Source organism: Panulirus ornatus, chromosome 19 (assembly GCF_036320965.1).
Source record: "Panulirus ornatus isolate Po-2019 chromosome 19, ASM3632096v1, whole genome shotgun sequence".
In the NCBI taxonomy this organism is placed as follows: domain Eukaryota; kingdom Metazoa; phylum Arthropoda; class Malacostraca; order Decapoda; family Palinuridae; genus Panulirus; species Panulirus ornatus.
The window spans coordinates 45969239-45995720 of NC_092242.1; the positions used below are offsets into that span (position 1 = coordinate 45969239).

The window sequence follows — 26482 nt, forward strand, 5'->3', positions numbered from 1 at the left end:
GTGAAGGCATGTACAGAGCATCAGATTGGGGAAGAGCAGTGTGGTTTCAGAAGTGGTAGAGGATGTGTGGATCAGGTGTTTGCTTTGAAGAATGTATGTGAGAAATACTTAGAAAAGCAAATGGATTTGTATGTAGCATTTATGGATCTGGAGAAGGCATATGATAGAGTTGATAGAGATGCTCTGTGGAAGGTATTAAGAATATATGGTGTGGGAGGAAAGTTGTTAGAAGCAGTGAAAAGTTTTTATCGAGGATGTAAGGCATGTGTACGTGTAGGAAGAGAGGAAAGTGATTGGTTCTCAGTGAATGTAGGTTTGCGGCAGGGGTGTGTGATGTCTCCATGGTTGTTTAATTTGTTTATGGATGGGGTTGTTAGGGAGGTAAATGCAAGAGTTTTGGAAAGAGGGGCAAGTATGAAGTCTGTTGGGGATGAGAGAGCTTGGGAAGTGAGTCAGTTGTTGTTCGCTGATGATACAGCGCTGGTGGCTGATTCATGTGAGAAACTGCAGAAGCTGGTGACTGAGTTTGGTAAAGTGTGTGGAAGAAGAAAGTTAAGAGTAAATGTGAATAAGAGCAAGGTTATTAGGTACAGTAGGGTTGAGGGTCAAGTCAATTGGGAGGTGAGTTTGAATGGAGAAAAACTGGAGGAAGTGAAGTGTTTTAGATATCTGGGAGTGGATCTGGCAGCGGATGGAACCATGGAAGCGGAAGTGGATCATAGGGTGGGGGAGGGGGCGAAAATTCTGGGGGCCTTGAAGAATGTGTGGAAGTCGAGAACATTATCTCGGAAAGCAAAAATGGGTATGTTTGAAGGAATAGTGGTTCCAACAATGTTGTATGGTTGCGAGGCGTGGGCTATGGATAGAGTTGTGCGCAGGAGGATGGATGTGCTGGAAATGAGATGTTTGAGGACAATGTGTGGTGTGAGGTGGTTTGATCGAGTGAGTAACGTAAGGGTAAGAGAGATGTGTGGAAATAAAAAGAGCGTGGTTGAGAGAGCAGAAGAGGGTGTTTTGAAGTGGTTTGGGCACATGGAGAGGATGAGTGAGGAAAGATTGACCAAGAGGATATATGTGTCGGAGGTGGAGGGAACAAGGAGAAGAGGGAGACCAAATTGGAGGTGGAAAGATGGAGTGAAAAAGATTTTGTGTGATCGGGGCCTGAACATGCAGGAGGGTGAAAGGAGGGCAAGGAATAGAGTGAATTGGAGCGATGTGGTATACCGGGGTTGACGTGCTGTCAGTGGATTGAATCAAGGCATGTGAAGCGTCTGGGGTAAGCTATGGAAAGCTGTGTAGGTATGTATATTTGCGTGTGTGGACGTATGTATATACATGTGTATGGGGGGGGTTGGGCCATTTCTTTCGTCTGTTTCCTTGCGCTACCTCGCAAACGCGGGAGACAGCGACAAAGTATAATAAAAAAAAAAAAATACATCTCAAAGTATACATATATATATATGCAGTGGAATTTGTGTAAATAAATGTGTGTAAACAAATTGTGTAAATAAATTATACATTTCCTTTTTTCCATAGCCAGAGGTTGAACCATTATGTGACATTCTTTTTTTTCATTCATTTCAAGCTAGAAGTTTCAGTTTTCTAAATTATTTCTTACATTTCTCATATGTATATATATGTATGTGTGTGTGTGTGTATATGTGCGTATGTATGTGTATGTGTGTGTATGTGTGTTTTTTTTTTTTACTTTCTCGCTGTCTCCCGCATCTGCGAGGTAGCGCAGTGTGTATGTGTATATGTATATATATATGTATATTATCCCTGAGGATAGGGGTGAAAGAATACTTCCCACGTATTCCTCGCGTGTCGTAGAAAACGACTAGAGGGGACGGGAGCGGGGGGCCAGAAATCCTCCCCTCCTTGTATTAACTTTCTAAAATGGGAAACAGAAGAAGGAGTCACGCGGGGAGTGCTCATCCTCCTCGAAGGCTCAGAGTGGGGTGTCTAAATGTGTGTGGATGTAACCAAGATGTGAAAAAAGGAGAGATAGGTAGTATGTTTGAGGAAAGGAACCTGGATGTTTTGGCTCTGAGTGAAACGAAGCTCAAGGGTAAAGGGGAAGAGTGGTTTGGGAATGTCTGGGGAGTAAAGTCAGGGGTTAGTGAGAGGACAAGAGCAAGGGAAGGAGTAGCAATACTCCTGAAACAGGAGTTGTGGGAGTATGTGATAGAGTGTAAGAAAGTAAATTCTCGATTAATATGGGTAAAACTGAAAGTTGATGGAGAGAGGTGGGTGATTATTGGTGCATATGCACCTGGGCATGAGAAGAAAGATCAAGAGAGGCAAGTGTTTTAGGAGCAGCTGAATGAGTGTGTTAGTGGTTTTGATGCACGAGACCGGGTCATAGTGATGGGTGATTTGAATGCAAAGGTGAGTAATGTGGCAGTTGAGGGAATAATTGGTATACATGGGGTGTTCAGTGTTGTAAATGGAAATAGTGAAGAGCTTGTAGATTTATGTGCTGAAAAAGGACTGATGATTGGGAATACCTGGTTTAAAAAGCGAGATATACATAAGTATACTTATGTAAGTAGGAGAGATGGCCAGAGAGCGTTATTGGATTACGTGTTAATTGACAGGTGTGCGAAAGAGAGACTTTTGGATGTTAATGTGCTGAGAGGTGCAACTGGAGGGATGTCTGATCATTATCTTGTGGAGGCTAAGGTGAAGATTTGTATGGGTTTTCAGAAAAGAAGAGTGAATGTTGGGGTGAAGAGGGTGGTGAGAGTAAGTGAGCTTGAGAAGGAGACCTGTGTGAGGAAGTACCAGGAGAGACTGAGTACAGAATGGAAAAAGATGAGAACAATGGAAGTAAGGGGAGTGGGGGAGGAATGGGATGTATTTAGGGAATCAGTGATGGATTGCGCAAAAGATGCTTGTGGCATGAGAAGAGTGGGAGGTGGGTTGATTAGAAAGGGTAGTGAGTGGTGGGATGAAGAAGTAAGAGTATTAGTGAAAGAGAAGAGAGAGGCATTTGGACGATTTTTGCAGGGAAAAAATGCAATTGAGTGGGAGATGTATAAAAGAAAGAGACAGGAGGTCAAGAGAAAGGTGCAAGAGGTGAAAAAAAGGGCAAATGAGAGTTGGGGTGAGAGAGTATCATTAAATTTTAGGGAGAATAAAAAGATGTTCTGGAAGGAGGTAAATAAAGTGCGTAAGACAAGGGAGCAAATGGGAACTTCGGTGAAGGGCGCAAATGGGGAGGTGATAACAAGTAGTGGTGATGTGAGAAGGAGATGGAGTGAGTATTTTGAAGGTTTGTTGAATGTGTTTGATGATAGAGTGGCAGATATAGGGTGTTTTGGTCGAGGTGGTGTGCAAAGTGAGAGGGTTAGGGAAAATGATTTGGTAAACAGAGAAGAGGTAGTGAAAGCTTTGCGGAAGATGAAAGCCGGCAAGGCAGCAGGTTTGGATGGTATTGCAGTGGAATTTATTAAAAAAGGGGGTGACTGTATTGTTGACTGGTTGGTAAGGTTATTTAATGTATGTATGACTCATGGTGAGGTGCCTGAGGATTGGCGGAATGCGTGCATAGTGCCATTGTACAAAGGCAAAGGGGATAAGAGTGAGTGCTGAAATTACAGAGGTATAAGTTTGTTGAGTATTCCTGGTAAATTATATGGGAGGGTATTGATTGAGAGGGTGAAGGCATGTACAGAGCATCAGATTGGGGAAGAGCAGTGTGGTTTCAGAAGTGGTAGAGGATGTGTGGATCAGGTGTTTGCTTTGAAGAATGTATGTGAGAAATACTTAGAAAAGCAAATGGATTTGTATGTAGCATTTATGGATCTGGAGAAGGCATATGATAGAGTTGATAGAGATGCTCTGTGGAAGGTATTAAGAATATATGGTGTGGGAGGAAAGTTGTTAGAAGCAGTGAAAAGTTTTTATTGAGGATGTAAGGCATGTGTACGTGTAGGAAGAGAGGAAAGTGATTGGTTCTCAGTGAATGTAGGTTTGTGGCAGGGGTGTGTGATGTCTCCATGGTTGTTTAATTTGTTTATGGATGGGGTTGTTAGGGAGGTAAATGCAAGAGTTTTGGAAAGAGGGGCAAGTATGAAGTCTGTTGGGGATGAGAGAGCTTGGGAAGTGAGTCAGTTGTTGTTCGCTGATGATACAGCGCTGGTGGCGGATTCATGTGAGAAACTGCAGAAGCTGGTGACTGAGTTTGGTAAAGTGTGTGGAAGAAGAAAGTTAAGAGTAAATGTGAATAAGAGCAAGGTTATTGGGTACAGTGGGGTTGAGGGTCAAGTCAATTGGGAGGTGAGTTTGAATGGAGAAAAACTGGAGGAAGTGAAGTGTTTTAGATATCTGGGAGTGGATCTGGCAGCGGATGGAACCATGGAAGCGGAAGTGGATCATAGGGTGGGGGAGGGGGCGAAAATTCTGGGGGCCTTGAAGAATGTGTGGAAGTCGAGAACATTATCTCGGAAAGCAAAAATGGGTATGTTTGAAGGAATAGTGGTTCCAACAATGTTGTATGGTTGTGAGGCGTGGGCTATCGATAGAGTTGTGCGCAGGAGGATGGATGTGCTGGAAATGAGATGTTTGAGGACAATGTGTGGTGTGAGGTGGTTTGATCGAGTGAGTAACGTAAGGGTAAGAGAGATGTGTGGAAATAAAAAGAGCGTGGTTGAGAGAGCAGAAGAGGGTGTTTTGAAGTGGTTTGGGCACATGGAGAGAATGAGTGAGGAAAGATTGACCAAGAGGATATATGTGTCGGAGGTGGAGGGAACGAGGAGAAGAGGGAGACCAAATTGGAGGTGGAAAGATGGAGTGAAAAAGATTTTGTGTGATCGGGGCCTGAACATGCAGGAGGGTGAAAGGAGGGCAAGGAATAGAGTGAATTGGAGCGATGTGGTATACCGGGGTTGACGTGCTGTCAGTGGATTGAATCAAGGCATGTGAAGCGTCTGGGGTAAACCATGGAAAGCTGTGTAGGTATGTATATTTGCGTGTGTGGACGTATGTATATACATGTGTATGGGGGGGGGTTGGGCCATTTCTTTCGTCTGTTTCCTTGTGCTACCTCGCAAACGCGGGAGACAGCGACAAAGTATAATAAAAAAAAAAAGAAAAAAAAAATATATATATATATATATATATATATATATATATATATATATATATACACACACACACACAGACATATACATATATACACATGCACATAATTCATACTGTCTGCCCTTCTTCATTCCCGTACCCACCCCGCCACACACGAAATAACAACCCCCTTCCCCCTCATGTGTGTGAGGTAGTGCAAGGAAAAGACAACAAAGGCCGCATTCGTTCACACTCAGTCTCAAGCTGTCATGTATAATGCACCGAAACCACAGCTCCCTTTCCACATCCAGGTCCCACAGAGCTTTCCATGGTTTACCCCAGGCACTTCACATGCTCTGGTTCAATCCACTGACAGCACGTCGACCCCAGTATACCACATCATTCCAATTCACTCTATTCCCTGCAAGCCTTTCACCCTCCTGCATGCTCAGGCCCCGATCACTCAAAATCTTTTTCACTCCATCCTTCCACCTCCAATTTGGTCTCCCACTTCTAATTCCCTCCACCTCTGACAAATATATCTTCTTTGTCAATCTTTCCTCACTCATTCTCTCCATATGACCAAACCACCTTAAAACACCCTCTTCTGCCCTCTAAACCACACTCTTTTTATTACCACACGTCTCTCTTACCCTTTCATTAATTACTCGATCAAACCACCTCACACCACATATTGTCCTCAAACATCTCATTTCCAGCACATCCACCCTCCTCTGCACAACTCTATCTACAGCCCACACATTGCAACCATACATCGTTGCTGGAACCACTATTCCTTCAAACATACCCATTTTTGTTTTCCAAGATAATGTTCTCGACTTCCACAAATTCTTCAACGCTCCCAGGACTTTCGCCCCCTCCCCCACCCTATGATTCACTTCCGCTTCCATGGTTCCATCTGCTGCCAGATCCACTCCCAGATATCTAAAACACTTCACTTCCTCCAGTTTTTCTCCATTCAAACTTAACTCCCAATTGACTTGTCCCTCAACCCTACTGTACCTAATAACCTTGCTCTTATTCACATTTACTCTCAACTTTCTTCTTTCACACACTTTACCAAACTCAGTCACCAGCTTCTGCAGTTTATCACCCGAATCAACCACCAGCTCTGTATCATCAGCGAACAACAACTGACTCACTTCCAAAGCTCTCTTATCCACAACAGACTGCATACTTGCCCCTCTTTCCAAAACTCTTGCATCCACCTCCCAAAAACCCCATCCATAAACAAATTAAACAACCATAGAAACATCACGCACCCCTGCCGCAAACCAACATTCACTGAGAACCAATCACTTTCCTCTCTTCCTACACGTACACATGCCTTGCATCCTCAATAAAAACTTTTCACTGCTTCTAACAACTTCCCTCCCAAACCATATATTCTTAGTAACTTCCACAGAGCATCTCTATCAACTCTATCATATGCCTTCTCCAGATCCATAAATGCTACATACAAATCCATTTGCTTTTCTAAGTATTTCTCACATACATTCTTCAAAGCAAACACCTGATCCACACATCCTCTACCACTTCTGAAACCATACTGCACTTCACCAATCTGATGCTCTGTACATGCCTTCACCCTCTCAATCAATACCCTCCCATATAATTTACCAGGAATACTCAACAAACTTATACCTCTGTAATTTGAGCACTCACTTTTATCCCCTTTGCCTTTGTACAATGGCACTATGCAAGCATTCCACCAATCATCAAGCACCTCACCATAAGTCATACATACATTAAATAACCTTACCAACCAGTCAACAATACAGTCACCCCCTTTTTTAATAAATTCCACTGCAACACCATCCAAACACGCTGCCTTGCTGGCTTTCATCTTCCGCAAAGCTTTTACTACCTCTTCTCTGTTTACCAAATCATTTTCCCTAAGCCTCTCACTTTGCACACCACCTCGACCAAAGCACCCTATATCTGCCACTCTATCATCAAACACATTCAACAAACCTTCAAAATACTCACTCCATCTCCTTCTCACACCACCACTACTTGTTATCACCTCCCCATTAGCCCCCTTCACTGATGTTCCCATTTGTTCCCTTGCCTTAAGCACTTCATTTACCTCATCCAAAACATCTTTTTTTATCTATTTTATTTATTTTGCTTTGTCGCTGTCTCCCGCGTTTGCGAGGTAGCACAAGGAAATAGACGAAAGAAATGGCCAAACCCACACCCATACACATGTATATACATACACGTCCACACACGCAAATATACATACCTATACATCTCAATGTACACATATATATACACACACAGACACATACATATATACCCATGCACACAATTCACACTGCCTTTATTCATTCCCATCGCCACCTCGCCACACATGGGATACCATCCCCCTCCCCCTCGTGTGTGCGAGTGTAGCGCAAGGAAAAGACAACAAAGGCCCCATTTGTTCACACTCAGTCTCTAGCTGTCATGCAATAATGCCCGAAACCACGGCTCCCTTTCCACATCCAGGCCCCACACAACATTCCATGGTTTACCCCAGACGCTTCACATGCCCTGATTCAATCCACTGACAGCACGTCAATCCCGGTATACCATTCGATCCAATTCACTCCATTCCTTGCCCGCCTTTCACCCTCCTGCATGTTCAGGCCCCGAACACACAAAATCTTTTTTACTCCATCTTTCCATCTCCAATTTGGTCTCTCACTTCTTCTCGTTCCCTCCACCGACACATATATCCTCTTGGTCAATCTTTCCTCACTCATTCTCTCCATGTGCCCAAACCATTTGAAAACACCCTCTTCTGCTCTCTCAACCACACTCTTTTTATTTCCACACATCTCTCTTACCCTTACATTGCTTACTCGATCAAACCACCTCATACCACACATTGTCCTCAAACATCTCATTTCCAGCACATCCACCCTCCTGCGCACAACTCTATCCATAGCCCATGCCTCGCAACATTACAACATTGTTGGAACCACTATTCCTTCAAACATACCCAGTTTTGCTTTCCGAGATAATGTTCTCGATTTCCACACATTCTTCAAGGCTCCCAGGATTTTCGCCCCCTCCCCCACCCTATGATTCACTTCCGCTTCCATGGTTCCATCCGCTGCCAGATCCACTCCCAGATATCTAAAACACTTCACTTCCTCCAGTTTTTCTCCATTCAAACTTACCTCCCAATTGACATGACCCTCAACCCTACTGTACCTAATAACCTTGCTCTTATTCACATTTACTCTTAACTTTCTTCTTTCACCCACTTTACCAAACTCAGTCACCAGCTTCTGCAGTTTCTCACATGAATCAGCCACCAGCGCTGTATCATCAGCGAACAACAACTGACTCACTTCCCAAGCTCTCTCATCCCTAACAGACTTCATACTTGCCCTTCTTTCCAAAACTCTTGCATTCACCTCCCTAACAACCCCATCCATAAACAAATTAAACAACCATGGAGACATCACACACCCCTGCCGTAAACCTACATTCACTGAGAACCAATCACTTTCCTCTCTTCCTACACGTACACATGCCTTACATCCTCGATAAAAACTTTTCACTGCTTCTAACAACTTGCCTCCCACACCATATATTCTTAATACCTTCCACAGAGCATCTCTATCAACTCTATCATATGCCTTCTCCAGATCCATAAATGCTACATACAAATCCATTTGCTTTTCTAAGTATTTCTCACATACATTCTTCAAAGCAAACACCTGATCCACACATCCTCTACCACTTCTGAAACCACACTGCTCTTCCCCAATCTGATGCTCTCTACATGCCTTCACCCTCTCAATCAATACCCTCCCATATAATTTACCAGGAATACTCAACAAACTTATACCTCTGTAATTTGAGCACTCACTCTTATCCCCTTTGCCTTTGTACAATGGCACTATGCACGCATTCCGCCAATCCTCAGGCACCTCACCATGAGTCATACATACATTAAATAACCTTACCAACCAGTCAACAATACAGTCACCCCCTTTTTTAATAGATTCCACTGCAATACCATCCAAACCTGCTGCCTTGCCAGCTTTCATCTTCCGCAAAGCTTTTACTACCTCTTCTCTGTTTACCAAATCATTTTCCCTAACCCTCTCACTTTGACACCACCTCAACCAAAACACCCTATATCTGCCACTCTATCATCAAACACATTCAACAAACCTTCAAAATACTCACTCCATCTCCTTCTCACATCACCACTTCTTGTTATCACCTCCCCATTAGCGCCCTTCACTGAAGTTCCCATTTGCTCCCTTGTCTTACGCACTTTATTTACCTCCTTCCAAAACATCTTTTTATTCTCCCTAAAATTTCATGATACTCTATCACCCCAACTCTCATTTGCCCTCTTTTTCACCTCTTGCACCTTTCTCTTGACCTCCTGTCTCTTTCTTTTATACATCTCCCACTCAATTGCCATTTTTCCCTGCAAAAATCGTCCAAATGCCTCTCTCTTCTCTTTCACTAATAATCTTACTTCTTCATCCCACCACTCACTACCCTTTCTAATCAACCCACCTCCCACTCTTCTCATGCCACAAGCATCTTTTGCGCACTCCATCAATGATTCCCTAAATACACCCCATTCCTCCCCCACTCCCCTTACTTCCATTGTTCTCACCTTTTTCCATTCTGTACTCAGTCTCTCCTGGTACTTCCTCACACAAGTCTCCTTCCCAAGCTCACTTACTCTCACCACCCTCTTCACCCCAACATTCACTCTTCTTTTCTGAAAACCCATACCAATCTTCACCTTAGCCTCCACAAGATAATGAACAGACATCCCTCCAGTTGCACCTCTCAGCACATTAACATCCAAAAGTCTCTCTTTTGCACGCCTGTCAATTAACACGTAATCCAATAACGCTCTCTGGCCATCTCTCCTACTTACATACGTATACTTATGTATATCTCGCTTTTTATACCAGGTATTCCCAATCACCAGTCCTTTTTCAGCACATAAATCTACAAGCTCTTCACCATTTCCATTTACAACACTGAACACCCCATGTATACCAATTATTCCCTCAACTGCCACATTACTCACCTTTGCATTCAAATCACAAAAATTGCAGTCGACTGTTAAACTAGGTCACAAGGAATAGGAAAAATTTAGGATTTTTGGTAATAGATGGGGACCAACACACATACAAGATCAGCTGTTACATGAGTTTATACGTTATACTTAGAAATGTTATTCTCCCTAAAATCTAATAGTAAACAGCAAAATCCTGAAGGAACTGTATGTGATGTACAAGTGAATATCATCAACTAAACTGTGGTCTTCATCATCTTAAGATCTGATCAGGGATGAAGTACAATTTCAGATGATGTTCTAACTCTAACTGCCAATTAGATATAGGTACCTTACAGCAGTAATAACCTACAGAGGGCTCTTTCACTGTCAGGTAGGCATGGGAAAAATTCGGTTATCCTAGTACATAGAAAATCAACTTAATTTCTTATGCCAAGTGTACAGTGACCTTATGGAAAGTACATAGATTATAGATGACTACAGTGACGAGGAAGAACATCCTTATCAACTAGTGAGGAAAGTGTAAAAGAGCAACATGTGGAATACAGAGGTAACAGTGACTCAAGGAGTGATTTCAATATGAGAAAGAAGGGAGGCCAGTACAGGACCCTTTAACCTACACCCCCAACATCTTTGCACTCAAGAGATTATATAACAACTGTACAAAATTTTCTCTTTATCCAATCCTGGGGTGATGGAGGACTTTGGTCACATGACAAAAGAGAGCCAGAACATTTCCAAGTATAACGTATAAACTCATGTAACAGCTGATCTTGTATATGTGTTGGTCCCCATCTTTTACCAAAAATCCTAAATTTTTCCTATACCTTGTGACCTAGTTTAACAGTCGACTGCAATTTTTGTGAGACAATAGGACAACTTTTGAGAATTAAGCAGCCAGGTGTTACCTGGCCATAAATACTGTGGGAAGGAAGTGATGTTTTTACAGTGCTATTGCATTTTTCTTTTTTGTGTATACAGCACTAACCCAAAATAGTCTTAACTAAAGATATTCATGACACCAGTCTGTTTGTGTAAGCTCTATTACATTACATCCAATCTAATTACAATATCTTTTGGCATCATGCCCTGTTATGCCTCATAAAGCTGTTTGAGGTGAAAATACCATTATGTATGGATCTATGAAAAGGCAGCAAACCATCAAAACATTAAAAACACAACCAATAGTCTACCTGGTTGGAAACTGTGTCTGTCACTCTTTTTTTCAAAGCAGCAAAGGAAGAACCAAACAACAATTTGCTTTTTCTTGCATTTTTGCTCTATCTCTTTCTTCTGAATTTTCACATTCTTCTCTGCTACAGTGATTCATATCAAATCCTATAAAACTGTATGAGAGAAGGAATAACTTGAACTTCAAACAATGAAATCTAGAATGTGGCAACCATCTCTGATACCATGATCCATATCAAATTATACTGTTTGACAAGAGAAACAGAACATTACCATTTGGCTACTCTTGATTGGTTTCAGGGGCAGGCTTAGCTAGAAGTCTCCCAAATGGCAACTCAACAATCAGATGATGTATGCACATGTCTCAGTAGGGGTGATGAGCTTGAATGTGGGACATATTTCCTAATAATTATGGACTATCTCTCTATATACATCTCTGACTCCTGTTCCCTTTGGGAACTCCCTCAAGGGGGTGGCCACAGTAAAAGGGTCTCCATAACTGCTGAACTCCAAAGCCGCTTCGCAGCCTTTAGTGCCTCATCCCTAATGGGCCACTCTAGCACAATGTTTTCAGAGGCCTCTACCTCATGTTCCAACCAACTTTTACCTCCCTTATGTTACAACCTATAACTTCTTCCTGATGCTCCCAGCATATGCCCCTACCTACTACTTCTACCTAATGTTTCCATGCAGACTCCTGTTTAATGTTCCTACCTACCACTTTTATCTATTGCTCCTACCATTTTGCCAAAAGTCAAGGCTAACACAAAGCACTAACTGCAGGAAAATCTAGAGATGCAGAGAATGAGTTGTGTGAGTTACGTGTTGTCAAGTGTTATCTATGACAAGAAGAGACTGTATGTTTGTGGACAGACAGAAATGACAGCTACCTGGGTCAAAGGAGTGCAACATGACAAACAATAAAGGACTAGCTTACTATACAACCACCTTCCCAATACCCAGGTGGGTGGTACTGGTAACATACCTCCCTGGTCAGTGACTACCTAACAACTATTGTCTACAAATAATTAAGGTAACTCCACTTTATAGTTATTCCCATGAAAATATAATAGCAATTTAACATTCATTGTGATAAAGTGGTACAATACTTTTTTCCATTTTTCAATCATATGTAAGGCCATGACCAAGCAGAGATACAATATGAGAGCATGGCACTATAATAAATTTATAGAGTGATGAATATCTATTTAAAGATTTGAGGTGGAGCATGAGGACTGAGCGAGGCTTTGCCCTCAGTGTGCTCAGGAAAGAATCTAGGTTACATGAAGAAAAAATACTTGTACACATTATTCAACACATTTATGAGTTTATTCTAAAAGTATAAGGAAGAGTGTTTGATTCTTTGATGGATTTTACATATAAAGACCATCTCAACATAGGAGACATCATCTCACATGTACAGGACAGCTCTAGTGACATCAGCAATAGCAGTGGTACTAAGGACTTGTCATCTCCTGGGACAAAGAGGCAACTCTTCACCCCTGCAGCTAGGAGTCAACTGTCCTCATCATTATCATCAGAGTGCATCGCATGGGAGGAGGCCACATAATGTGGATAAAACTATTCACCCAAACCCAAATCTTGCCCATAGTCTTCATTACCTAGAAAAAAAAAATTAAAAGTATGTTCTGAAACAGAAAAGAGGTAGGACACTGCCCCAGTTGTCCGTGGGCACCCGTGTCTGCATGCCGGATGTTGCTTTGAAGGTGTGGGACAGGTCGGGCATGGTAGTAGAGATGAAGCCGCATATACAATACTCAAGGAAGCTGGACAGCAGTGCCACCCCCCATCCTGTCTTTATGAAACCAATGTCACCTACGCCCTCTGTTATCGATGATCCCTACGAAACCCATGAGTCAAGGGGAGTACCCACCAGTAGCGGCTTGGCCCTAGCTGTGGCAACACCCAGCCTCAGGTGGCAGCGCCGTCACTGTGTGAGACACCGCCCCACACACTTGTAAGATTATGTTTGTGGTGGCTCCTGTGAGGAGTAAACACACTAATTTGTATGTCATTTTTGTTCTGCTTGTGTGTAAATTAAGTGTATTGTTGCTGAGCAGTGATCTGTGTGTATATTTACCTTAAGCCTTGTCAAATTTTATTTTATTTTTTTTTGTTGAAACAAAATGTCACATTTATTAACCAAAAATTTTGTGAGGGGGTTGGAGGTGTGTGGTATGATAGTTGGGCAGTGGGCACCAAACAGTGGGGGAACGCTCACCAGCCAGTTGGAGGCAGGAGTCAGACTGAGAAGGAGGTGATGCCACTCCTCTCCAATGAAAGGATACCTTTTTAAAATAAAGTGAGGATGGACTACCTGCACCTCTTACAATTACTTGAAGCTATTTTGAACTGTAAAGATTGTAAAATTATTCAATAAATAAGCCACAATTCTGAAATAACAGAAACACTATACAACCTGATTGCATGATAGCTTGAGGCATACTGAGACCAAAACAAAGCGAGTGGTGCGGCATTTGAGATTTTTAATTTTCTTATCTTTTTAGAGTACTATCAATGTACTGTTTTATCGTTTGTCTGTTACATCAAAAATCTGTTGTATCAGGGTCTGTTAAACTGATGGTTTACTATACAAGCAATTTATCAGGTTTAGAAGGGCAGAGAAACAGGTTAGTTGGGTTGTAAGTTCATAAAGAGAAAATCTAGAGAAAGTGAAGTGTTTTACATATCTGGGAGAGGATATGGCAGCCAATGGAACCATGGAAGTGGAAGTGAGTCACAGGGTGGGTGAAGGGGTAAAAAATCAGGGAGAATTGAGGAATGTACAGAAAGAAGGCTCATTATCTGGGAGAGAAAAAACAAAGGGTATGTCTGAAGGCAGATTAGTCTCAACAATGTTTTATGGAAGTGAGGCATGGGCTATACATGAAGGTGGATGTATTGGAAAGTAAAATATTTGAGGACAATATGTGGTGTTAGAAGGTTTCATCGAATAAGTGATAAAAGGGTATGAGAGAAGTGAGCTAATAAGGGTAGTGCGGTTAAGAGCTGAAGAAGATGCGCTGAAGTGGTCTGAATATGCAGAAAGAATAAGTGAAGAGAGGTTGACAAAGAGAGTATGTTTCAGAGGTGGAGAGGAAAAGGAGAAGGGGAAAACCAAATCAGAGATGAAGGATGGAGTAAAAAATATTTTGAGTGCTTGTGGCTTGAACATGCATGAGGGTGAAAACTGTACACAGGATAAAGTGAAATTGAGCGATGTGATATACTGATGGTGATGTGTTTCCAATGGACTGAGACAGGGTATATGAAGCAGCAGGGGCAAACCATGGAAAAAATCTCTGGGACCTGGTTGTGGATAAAGGGCTAAAGTTTCAGGGCATTATATGTGACAGCTAGAGAATGGATGTAACAGAATGCAGTCTTTCCCCATCTGTTCCTGACCCTTCATCACTAATGCAGGATATGGATATGTAGAGAGAAAAAGTGAGGAGAGGTTGACTAAGAGAATATGTTTCAGAGGTGGAGGGGAAAAGGAGAACAGGGAGACCAAATTGGAGATGAAGGATTAAGTGAAATATATTTTGAGGGCATGAGGGTGAAAAGCATGCAAAGGATAAAGTGAAATGGAGAGATGTGATATCTTGGGGGTGATGTGCTTTCAATGGACCAAGGCAGGGTATATGAAGCAGCAGAAGCAAACCACAAAAAGGTCTGTGGGACCTAGTTGTGGATAAGGAGCTGATGTTTCAGTGCATTACATATGAGTGCTAGAGAATGGATGTGCCCAAACACAGTCTTTCCTCATCTGTTCTTAGCCCTTCCTCATTAACACAAGAAATGGAAACAAGTATGAAAAAAATCACTTAATGCGTGAAAATGAAAATGTGATTGCTGGTATCAGTAGCATTTATCAACAAACTTACTTCATAATGGTGATGTTCATGTAAGAACAAACGTGTGTAAAAAAAAAAGTAAGACCAAAAACAGTCACAAGGTACGATCAAAAATATTTCCAAGCCACCACCTGTAGACACCTCAAAAAAATTGATTTTGATACAAAATGTACTATTTGGAGTATATAACATTACAAATCAATCACTTAAGAAAGAACTGTCTAAAAGGAAGATACTTTACACCATGAAAAATCTATAATCATCATAAAAATTTACACTCCAGCATTACTAAACATTTCCAAATACTCGCTGAAATGATGATGTTGGAAAAAAATTTACCATTTGGTGTACAAAGTATTAAAAGAAATATTTCTCAAATAGTCATGGACAAACAGGAGAAGAACAACAGCATAGATTCATAATGATAATAATGTTTGTAAAAATTTGTGCATGGATAACAGCCAGCTGTATGTGTCTTGTTCCTTCAGGAACTGGCAGGGCTCATTGTCTCATGCATAAGTGTTTTAGAAGGCAAAGGAAACAGAAAAGATTTACAGAGCGTCCTGAATATGACTCACGGTGTGAAAAAGACATAACAGATTAATGCGAGGTGATAGAGTAATGGAGAGTGGTTTGATGAAGAGAAGTGGTGGTGAAATATTACAAGGCAGCTGGAGAGGATGGTACTGCTGAAGAATTTGTTAAGAAAGGTGATGACTAATAATGATTGGCTAGTTTGGATTTTCAATGTATGTATGGATCATGGTGAGGTGCTTGAGGATTGGTGGAATGCATGAATAGCACCACTGCATAAAGGCAAGGGGAATAAGGTGAGTGTTCAAACCAGAGAGGTGTAAGTCTGTTGAGTATACCTGATAAGCTGTATGGGAGGGTACTGATTGAGAGGGTGACATTATGCACAAAGCATCAAACTGGGGAGGAGCAGTGAGGTAAAGGATGTGTGGCTCAGGTGTTTGCTTTAAAAAATATGTGTGAGAATACTTTGAGGAACATGCAAATTTGTATGTGACATTTGTGGATCTGGAAAAAAGCATATGATGGGGGTGATGGAGATTTCTTGCAGAAGGTCTTACAAATATATGGTGTGGAAGAAAAGCTGCAAGAAGCAGTGAGAAGTATTCATAAGGGTGTAAGGCATATGTACTAGCAGAAAGAGAGGAGAGTGAATGTTCCAAAGTGAAAGCTTGTCTGCGGCAGGGGTATATGATGTCACCAAGGTTGTTTAATTTGTTTGTGGATGGGGTGGTTAGGGAGGTAAATGCAAGAGTCTTGGAAAGAGGGGCATGTTTGCAATCTGAAGGGGATGAAAGGGCCTGGGAAGTGAGTCAGCTGCTGTTTGCTGATGATACTTCAATGGTGGCAAATTCGAGTGTGAAACTGTGGAAGCTGATGACAAAGTTTGGAAGGGTGTGTGAAAGTATGAAATCGAGAGTAACTGTGAATAAAAGAATTGCTATCAGGTTTTGCAGAGTTGAGAGACAGGTTAGCTGGGGTGTGATTTCAACGGAGAAAAATTAGAAGGGAGTGAGTCTTTTTAGATACCTGGAACTGCACATAACAGTATATGGAACCATAGAAGTGGAAGTGAGTCATAAGATACGTGAGGAGGCAAAGGTTCTAGGAGCACTGAAAAAAGTGTGGAAAGAGAGGTCATTATCTGGAAAGGCAAAAATGGGTATGACTGAAGGAACAGTACTATTATCATATGACTGTGAGGCATGGGATACAGATAAGACTGTCCAAAAGAAGGTGGATGTATTGGCAATTAATTATATGAGGACAACACTTGGTGTGAGACGGTTTGATTAAATATGTAATGAATGGGCATGAGACAGGTGTGGTAATAAAAAGAGTGTGGTTCAGAGAGCTAAAGAGGGTGTGCTGAAATGGTTAGGACATATGGAAAGAATGAGAGAAGGAAGGTTGACAAAGGGGTTAAATGCATAAGAAGTGGAGGGAACAAGGAGAACAAGGAGATAAAATTAGAGATGGAAAGATAGGGTGAAAAAGATTTTGAGCAACTGGGACCTGAATATGCAGGAGTGTGAAAAGCAAGAGCGCAGGATAGTATGAATTGGAAAGATGTGGTATACAATGGTTGACGTGCTGTCAATAGACTGAACCAGAGACTGTGAAGTGTCCAAGGTAAACCAAGGAAAGGTTTGTGGGGCCTGGTTGTGCATAGGGAGATGTGGTTTTGGTGCAAACACATGGCAGCTAGATAGTTGATGCAAGCAGATGCGGCCTTTCTTTGTCTGTTCCAGGTACTACCTCACTTATGTGGTAAATGGTGATCGTGTATGAAAGAAAAAGATAATATTTTTACATACGCCCCCTAACTTCCTAAACAGATATTTACAGGAACTGGGGGACTCTTCTTGATGGATTTGCCCATTAAACTTCTCACTTATCTTTCAAGGCCACATTAATGGCCTGGGTAGTCACTCCAGCCATGCCAGTGTCAGAAAATTTTCAAGAATTTTTTTAGGCAGGAAACTCAAAAGCTTTCAGTTAGATTTAGAGGATGATGCAAATGACTCTGTTTACTTGATGCATGTGATCTGTATTTTGGATTACGAGGAGATTATTTCTATGGACACTGACTTTTCCTGCAATGAAAGCTGACCAAAATGGTAAGTGTTTCTGGTAAAAGTGGAGGTGGTGTTGCCAACATCTGCATGAACTTGACAGCACTGCATCTTAATGGTGCATCTAGTAATTTTGTAGACATTTGCAATTTTTCTCTTCAGAAAAAAATTATCCATGAATCATACTGATCATAACATGATCTAATATATTAGCAAAAAATAATGATAATCAATTTTTTCAGTGTTTGTTAAATAAAATCTAAAGTATGCATAGCAGCAACTCATTTGGCACACCTTATTCCCATAATTTTGAAAAAACTGCACGTTACAAGTGTGAAAGAAGTCGATCTTTTTTCAATGTCATATGAATATCTTTGAAATTACAGGTACATATATTTTCTAAGCAACCTGAAAAATCTAAGATTCAGGGGACTGGTAAGGAAACCTCAGTGTGGAGTATTGGGGTTAATAGATGCTACAAGATGTACAAAGGGGAAGAAAAAGTGGGAACAAGGTGCCCACTATTTCTGAAGAAACTTGCATAGCACAGGCCTATCACATGAAAAAAAATTCTAATTGGAGGAAACAACCACACAATTTTTTCCCCATTATAATACAAACAGTATGCTGATAAGATATTCAATCTATCAAGGTGGAGATAGCCAGTCCAAGTTAAGTTTGTGAGGATCCCTTGGTAAATATTTTGTGTGAAGCCTAGAACATTGCAAGAAATCTCTACAACTGTTTCAGTCTGGACAACTGAACATGGCATGTGTATTGCATGCAGTACTACCAGTCAAGTTAATAACTGACTTACATGTATAAAAAGCATGTGATTGCTTAAAGGAGCACAAAAAGTGCTGTAACTGGTACTAACACAACCTTTTGACCAACCTCATGCCTGATTTTCATTTTCAGAAATGTGGTTGCCTTTTATGAGAGGCCTGTATACATGAAAGGCCAAGGGTATACGTCATAGATGCACATGAGTTAATCCACCACAGCAAGCATCAACACAAAGTGTAAATGAAGGAAAAAATGGGTGCAAAACAAATCACAAACCAGAGGCTGACACTAATGAGAGTGAAGTGCTGGATATGGTGGTTTGGCAATTCGCTAGAGGTAAGTCTGAGCTTGAGATAATATCCTTATTCCTTGAGAGTGGATTGTAGTGAATAGTGGCTCTGTCATTATGGAGTAATAGTGGATTAACCATAGATCCATAGATTATTAGTGAAATTTGGCCTAACATTCCCAGGATGGCATAATCTCATTTACCTCCTTACTAGCTAATTCTAGTCATACATAAATAAGATTAAGGAAATTAATTAAAAAAACTTCAACTTAGATATGAAGTATCAATGATACTATTTATATTTATTTATCATACTTTGTCGCTGTCTCCCGCGTTAGCAAGGTAGTGCAAGGAAACAGATGACAGAATGGCCCAACCCACCAACATACACACGTATATACATACATGTCCAAACACGCACATATACAAACCTGTACATTTCAACATATACATATATATACATACACACACATATACATATATAAACATGTCTATAATTCATACTTGCTGCCTAAATTTATTCCCATCGCCATCCTGCCACACATGAAATGAAAACCCCCTCCCCCCACATGCGCGCGAGGTAGCGCTAGGAAAAGACAACAAACACCACATTTGTTCACACTCACTCTCTAGCTGTCATGTATAATGCACCGAAACCACAGCTCCCTTTCCCCATCCAGGCCCCACAAACCTTTCCATGGTTTACCCCAGACGCTTCACATACCCTGGTTCAATCCATTGACAGCACGTTGACCCCAGTATACCACATCGTTCCAATTCACTCTATTCCTTGCACACCTTTCACCCTCCTGCATGTTCAGGCCCCGATCACTCAAAATCTTTTTCACTCCATCTTTCCATCTCCAATTTGGTCTCCCACTTCTTGTCCCCTCCACCTCTAACACATATATCCTCTTTGTCAATCTTTCCTTACTCATTCTTTCCATGTGACCAAACCATTTCAAAACACCCTCTTCTGCTCTCTTAACCACACTCTTTTTATTACCACACTTCCCTCTTACCCTTTCATTACTTACTCGATCAAACCACCTCACACCACATATTGTCCTCAAACATCTCATTTCCAACACATCCATCCTCCTCTGCACAACTCTATCTATAGCCCACACCTCACAACCATATAACATTGTTGGAACCACTATTCCTTCAAACATACCCATTTTTGCTTTCCGAGATAATGTTCTCACCTTCTACACATTTTTCAACGCTCTCAGAACTTTCGCCCCCTCCCCCACCCTGTGACTAACTTCCGCTTCCATGGTTCCATCCGCTGCCAAATCTACTCCCAGATATCTAAAACACTTCACTTCCTCCAGTTTTTCTCCATTCAAATTTACCTTCCAATTGACTTGTCCCTCAACCCTACTGTACCCAATAACCTTGCTCTTATTCACGTTTACTCTCAGCTTTCTTCTTTCACACACTTTACCAAACTCAGCCATCAGCTTCTGCAGTCTCAGCTTTCTTCTTTTACATACTTTACCAAACTCAGTCATCAGCTTCTGCAGTTTTTCACCCGAATCAACCACCAGCGCTGTATCATCAGCGAACAACAACTGACTCACTTCCAAAGCCCTCTCACCCACAACAGACAGAATACTTGCCCCTCTCTCCAAAACTCTTGCATTCTCCTCCCTAACAACCCCATCCATAAACAAATCAAACAACCATGGAGACATCACACACACCTGCCGCAAACCAGCATTCACAGATAACCAATCACTTTCCTCTCTTCCTACTCGTACACATGCCTTACATCCTCAATAAAAACTTTTCACTGCTTCTAACAACTTCCCTCCCACACCGTATATTCTTATTACCTTCCAAAGAGCATCTCTATCAACTCTATCATATGTCTTCTCCAGATCCATAAATGCTACATACATATCCATTTGCTTTTCTAAGTTTGTTTTTTTTTTTCTTTTTTTTTTTTTTGCTTTGTCGCTGTCTCCCACGTTTGCGAGGTAGCGCAAGGAAACAGACGAAAGAAATGGCCCAACCCACCCCCATACACATGTATATACATACGTCCACACACGCAAATATACATACCTACACAGCTTTCCATGGTTTACCCCAGACGCTTCACAACCCCTGATTCAATCCACTGACAGCACGTCAACCCCAGTATACCACATCGCTCCAATTCACTCCATTCCTTGCCCTCCTTTCACCCTCCTGCATGTTCAGGCCCCGATCACACAAAATCTTTTTCACTCCATCTTTCCACCTCCGATTTGGTCTCCCTCTTCTCCTCGTTCCCTCCACCTCCGACACATATATCCTCTTGGTCAATCTTTCCTCACTCATTCTCTCCATGTGAACAAACCATTTCAAAACACCCTCTTCTGCTCTCTCAACCACGCTCTTTTTATTTCCACACATCTCTCTTACCCTTACGTTACTTACTCGATCAAACCACCTCACACCACACATTGTCCTCAAACATCTCATTTCCAGCACATCCATCCTCCTGCACACAACTCTATCCATAGCCCACGCCTCGCAACCATACAACATTGTTGGAACCACTATTCCTTCAAACATACCCATTTTTGCTTTCCGAGATAATGTTCTCGACTTCCAAACATTCTTCAAGGCTCCCAGAATTTTCGCCCCCTCCCCCACCCTATGATCCACTTCCGCTTCCATGGTTCCATCTGCTGCCAGATCCACTCCCAGATATCTAAAACACTTCACTTCCTCCAGTTTTTCTCCATTCAAACTCACCTCCCAATTGACTTGACCCTCAACCCTACTGTACCTAATAACCTTCCTATTATTCACATTTACTCTTAACTTTCTTCTTTCACACACTTTACCAAACTCAGTCACCAGCTTCTACAGTTTCTCACATGAATCAGCCACCAGCACTGTATCATCAGCGAACAACAACTGACTCACTTCCCAAGCTCTCTCATCCCCAACAGACTTAATACTTGCCCCTCTTTCCAAAACTCTTGCATTCACCTCCCTAACAACCCCATCCATAAACAAATTAAACAACCATGGAGACATCACACACCCCTGCCGCAAACCTACATTCACTGAGAACCAATCACTTTCCTCTCTTCCTACATGTACACATGCCTTACATCCTCGATAAAAACTTTTCACTGCTTCTAACAACTTGCCTCCCACACCATATATTCTTAATACCTTCCACAGAGCATCTCTATCAACTCTATCATATGCCTTCTCCAGATACATAAATGCTACATACAAATCCATTTGCTTTTCTAAGTATTTCTCACATACATTCTTCAAAGCAAACACCTGATCCACACATCCTCTAACACTTCTGAAACCACACTGCTCTTCCCCAATCTGATGCTCTGTACATGCCTTCACCCTCTCAATCAATACCCTACCATATAATTTACCAGGAATACTCAACAAACTTATACCTCTGTAATTTGAGCACTCACTCTTATCCCCTTTGCCTTTGTACAATGGCATTATGCACGCATTCCGCCAATCCTCAGGCACCTCACCATGAGTCATACATACATTAAATAACCTTACCAACCAGTCAACAATACAGTCACCCCCTTTTTTAATAAATTCCACTGCAATACCATCCAAACCTGCTGCCTTGCCGGCTTTCATCTTCCGCAAAGCTTTCACTACCTCTTCTCTGTTTACCAAATCATTTTCCCTAACCCTCTCACTTTGCACACCACCTCGACCAAAACACCCTATATCTGCCACTCTATCATCAAACACATTCAACAAACCTTCAAAATACTCACTCCATCTCCTTCTCACATCACCACTACTTGTTATCACCTCCCCATTTGCGCCCTTCACTGAAGTTCCCATTTGCTCCCTTGTCTTACGCACTTTATTTACCTCCTTCCAGAACATCTTTTTATTCTCCCTAAAATTTAATGATACTCTCTCACCCCAACTCTCATTTGCCCTTTTTTTCACCTCTTGCACCTTTCTCTTGACCTCCTGTCTCTTTCTTTTATACATCTCCCACTCAATTGCATTTTTTCCCTGCAAAAAATCGTCCAAATGCCTCTCTCTTCTCTTTCACTAATACTCTTACTTCTTCATCCCACCACTCACTACCCTTTCTAATCAACCCACCTCCCACTCTTCTCATGCCACAAGCATCTTTTGCGCAATCCATCACTGATTCCCTAAATACATCCCATTCCTCCCCCACTCCCCTTACTTCCATTGTTCTTACCTTTTTCCATTCTGTACTCAGTCTCTCCTGGTACTTCCTTACACAAGTCTCCTTCCCAAGCTCACTTACTCACACCACCCTCTTCACCCCAACATTCACTCTTCTTTTCTGAAAACCCATACAAATCTTCACCTTAGCCTCCACAAGATAATGATGAGACATCCCTCCAGTTGCACCTCTCACCACATTAACATCCAAAAGTCTCTCTTTCGCGCGCCTGTCAATTAACACGTAATCCAATAACGCTCTCTGGCCATCTCTCCTACTTACATAAGTATACTTATGTATATCTCGCTTTTTAAACCAGGTATTCCCAATCATCAGTCCTTTTTCAGCACATAAATCTACAAGCTCTTCACCATTTCCATTTACAACACTGAACACCCTATGTATACCAATTATTCCCTCAACTGCCACATTACTCACCTTTGCATTCAAATCACCCATCACTATAACCTGGTCTCATGCATCAAAACCACTAACACACTCATTCAGCTGCTCCCAAAACACTTGTCTCTCATGATCTTTCTTCTCATGCCCAGGTGCATATGCACCAATAATCACCCATCTCTCTCCATCAACTTTCAGTTTTACCCATATTAATCGAGAATTTACTTTCTTACATTCTATCACATACTCCCACAACTCCTGTTTCAGGAGTACTGCTACTCCTTCCCTTGCTCTTGTCCTCTCACTAACCCCTGACTTTACTCCCAAGACATTCCCAAACCACTCTTCCCCTTTACCCTTGAGCTTCGTTTCACTCAGAGCCAAAACATCCAGGTTCCTTTCCTCAAACATACTACCTATCTCTCCTTTTTTCACATCTTGGTTACATCCACACACATTTAGGCACCCCAATCTGAGCCTTCAAGGAGGATGAGCACTCCCCGCATGACTCCTTTGTCTGTTTCCCATTTTAGAGAGTTAAAAAAAAAAAAAAAAAAAAAAATACGAGGGGAGGATTTCTGGCCCCCCACTCCCGCTTTTCTAAGTATTTCTCATAATCTTCAAAGCAAACACCTGATACACACATCCTCTACCACTTCTGAAACCACACTGTTCTTCTCCAATCTGAATGTCTGTACATGCTTCCACCCTCTCAATCAATACCCTCCCATATAATTTACCAAGAATACTCAACAAACATATACCTCTGTAATTTGAGCACTCACTTTTATCACCTTTGCCTTTATACAGCAGCACAATACATGCATTCCACCAATCCTCAGGTACCTCACCATGAGTCATACATACATTAAATATCCTTACCAGGCAGTCAACAATACAGTCACCCCCTTTTTTAATAAATTCCACTGCAATACCATCCAAACCTGCTACCTTGCAGGCTTTCATCTTCCCAAAGCTTTTACTACCTCATCTCTGTTTACCAAATCATTCTCCCTAACCCTCTCACTTCGCACAGCACCTCGACCAAAACACCCTATATCTGTCACTATATCATCTAACACATTCAACAAACCTTCAAAATACTCACTCCATCTCCTTCTCACATCACCACTACTTGTTATTACCTCCCCATTAGCCCCCTCCACCAAAGTTCCCATTTGTTCTCTTATCTTACACATTTTATTTACCTCCTTCCAAAACATCTTTTTATCCTCCCTAAAATTTAATGATACTCTCTCACCCTAACTCTCATTTGCCCTCTTTTTCACCTCTTGTACCTTTCTCTTGACCTCCTGCCTCTTTTTTTTATTCATCTCCCAGTCATTTGCACTATTTCCCTGCAAAAATTGTCTAAATGCCTCTCTCTTCTCTTTCACTAATACTTTTACTTCTTCATCCCACCACTCACTACCCTTTCTAATCTGCCCACCTCCCACACTTCTCATGTCAGAAGCATCTTTTGTGCAAGGCATCACTGCTTCCCTAAATTCATACCATTCCTCCCCCATTCCCCTTACATCCTTTGCTCTCACCTTTTTCCATTCTGCACTCAGTCTCTCCTGGTACTTCCTCACACAAGTCTCCTTCCCAAGCTCACTTACTCTCACCACTCTCTTCACCACAACATTCTTTCTTCTTTTCTGAAAACCTCTACAAATCTTCACCTACGCCTCCACAAGATAATGATCAGACATCCTCCAATTACACCTCTCAGCGCATTAACATCCAAAAGTCTCTCTTTCGCGCGCCTATCAATTAACACATAATCTAATAACGCTCTCTGGCCACCTCTCCTACTTACAAACGTATACTTATGTATATCTCTCTTTTTAAACAAGGTATTCCCAATCACCAGTCCTTTTTCAGCACACAAATCTACCAGCTCTTCACCATTTCCATTTACAACACTGAACACCCCATGTACACTAATTATTCCCTGATACCATCACCACAAATACTGTGATCAGGATAAAGAATGCTCTGCAACACACAAGTGCTAAATGATTATCATGCATAACTCTTTTTATGAAGCTCACCTTGAGAACTATGTTACAATCAGAAATATAAGAATGATGGGTTCGTTTGGAGCAAGAAGTTCTTTGATGAAACTATACGCACTTTCATTACCTGATGATGAAACAGCCTACCAAGGTGACTTTTCACTTGCAGTGCAATCATGAGTAGGCAACACTAGCAAGTTAAATCACAAATATAAATATGAAAGAACATTACTTTGATATTAATTAGGCTGACCTTGATTCAACAATGAAGCCATGGCCAATGCTTCAGCAGCTGCCCAGTCCAAATTTTCCCCTTCAGTTAGCTTTCGAAGACGAGCATCAATGTGAGATTTCTTGACATGTTTGTTAACATTCTGTAGACAAATGGAAAATCAATCAATATAGCATATATATTACTTTATCTTTCTCATTATAGTCTCATCAATCCAGAATACAAATGCAATGTCTCACTCACTAACATGTTCACTATGGAAGGAAACACCAAAAAATAATATTTACTACATCCTTGATAAATCTACATTTAAAGGTCTATGACTGTACTCATGAGTCAGGTCAAAAGTCATCCTCATTACATCCTTGACATCAATGATCTGTGAACTGGCTCTTACAAATCAGGTTCAAAGGCAATCACTTTACTTTCATATTTACTACTTTCATATCTACTAAAATCCAAGCTTCCCTAGATAATCTCTACCACTATACTCTCAACACCACTGGTTTTTGAACTTTAACATTAACTTTACTACAACTTCCACACTACTGGTCTCTGACCCAAGCATTATGAATCAAACACATCTTCACTTTCCCTCAACATCACAGGCCTTTGACTTGACCTTTATAACAGAGGTCAAAAGCTATCATCTTCTCTATACTCAAAACAACAATGGCCTGACCTGACATTTACAGACAGGGTCAAAAAACAGGTGATGGTTTAGTGAAG

General features: G+C 41.4%; 1 protein-coding gene across 1 annotated transcript in view; it reads right to left on the minus strand.

Moving 5' to 3' along the window:
• The window catches only part of LOC139755483 (2-oxoadipate dehydrogenase complex component E1-like), a 526829-nt gene that overhangs the window by 51619 nt on the left and 448728 nt on the right, over nt 1–26482 (minus strand). The window contains exon 9 of the mRNA XM_071673821.1: nt 25775–25895. Coding sequence (XP_071529922.1) covers nt 25775–25895 — 121 coding nt within the window. The remainder of the gene's footprint in view (nt 1–25774; nt 25896–26482) is intronic.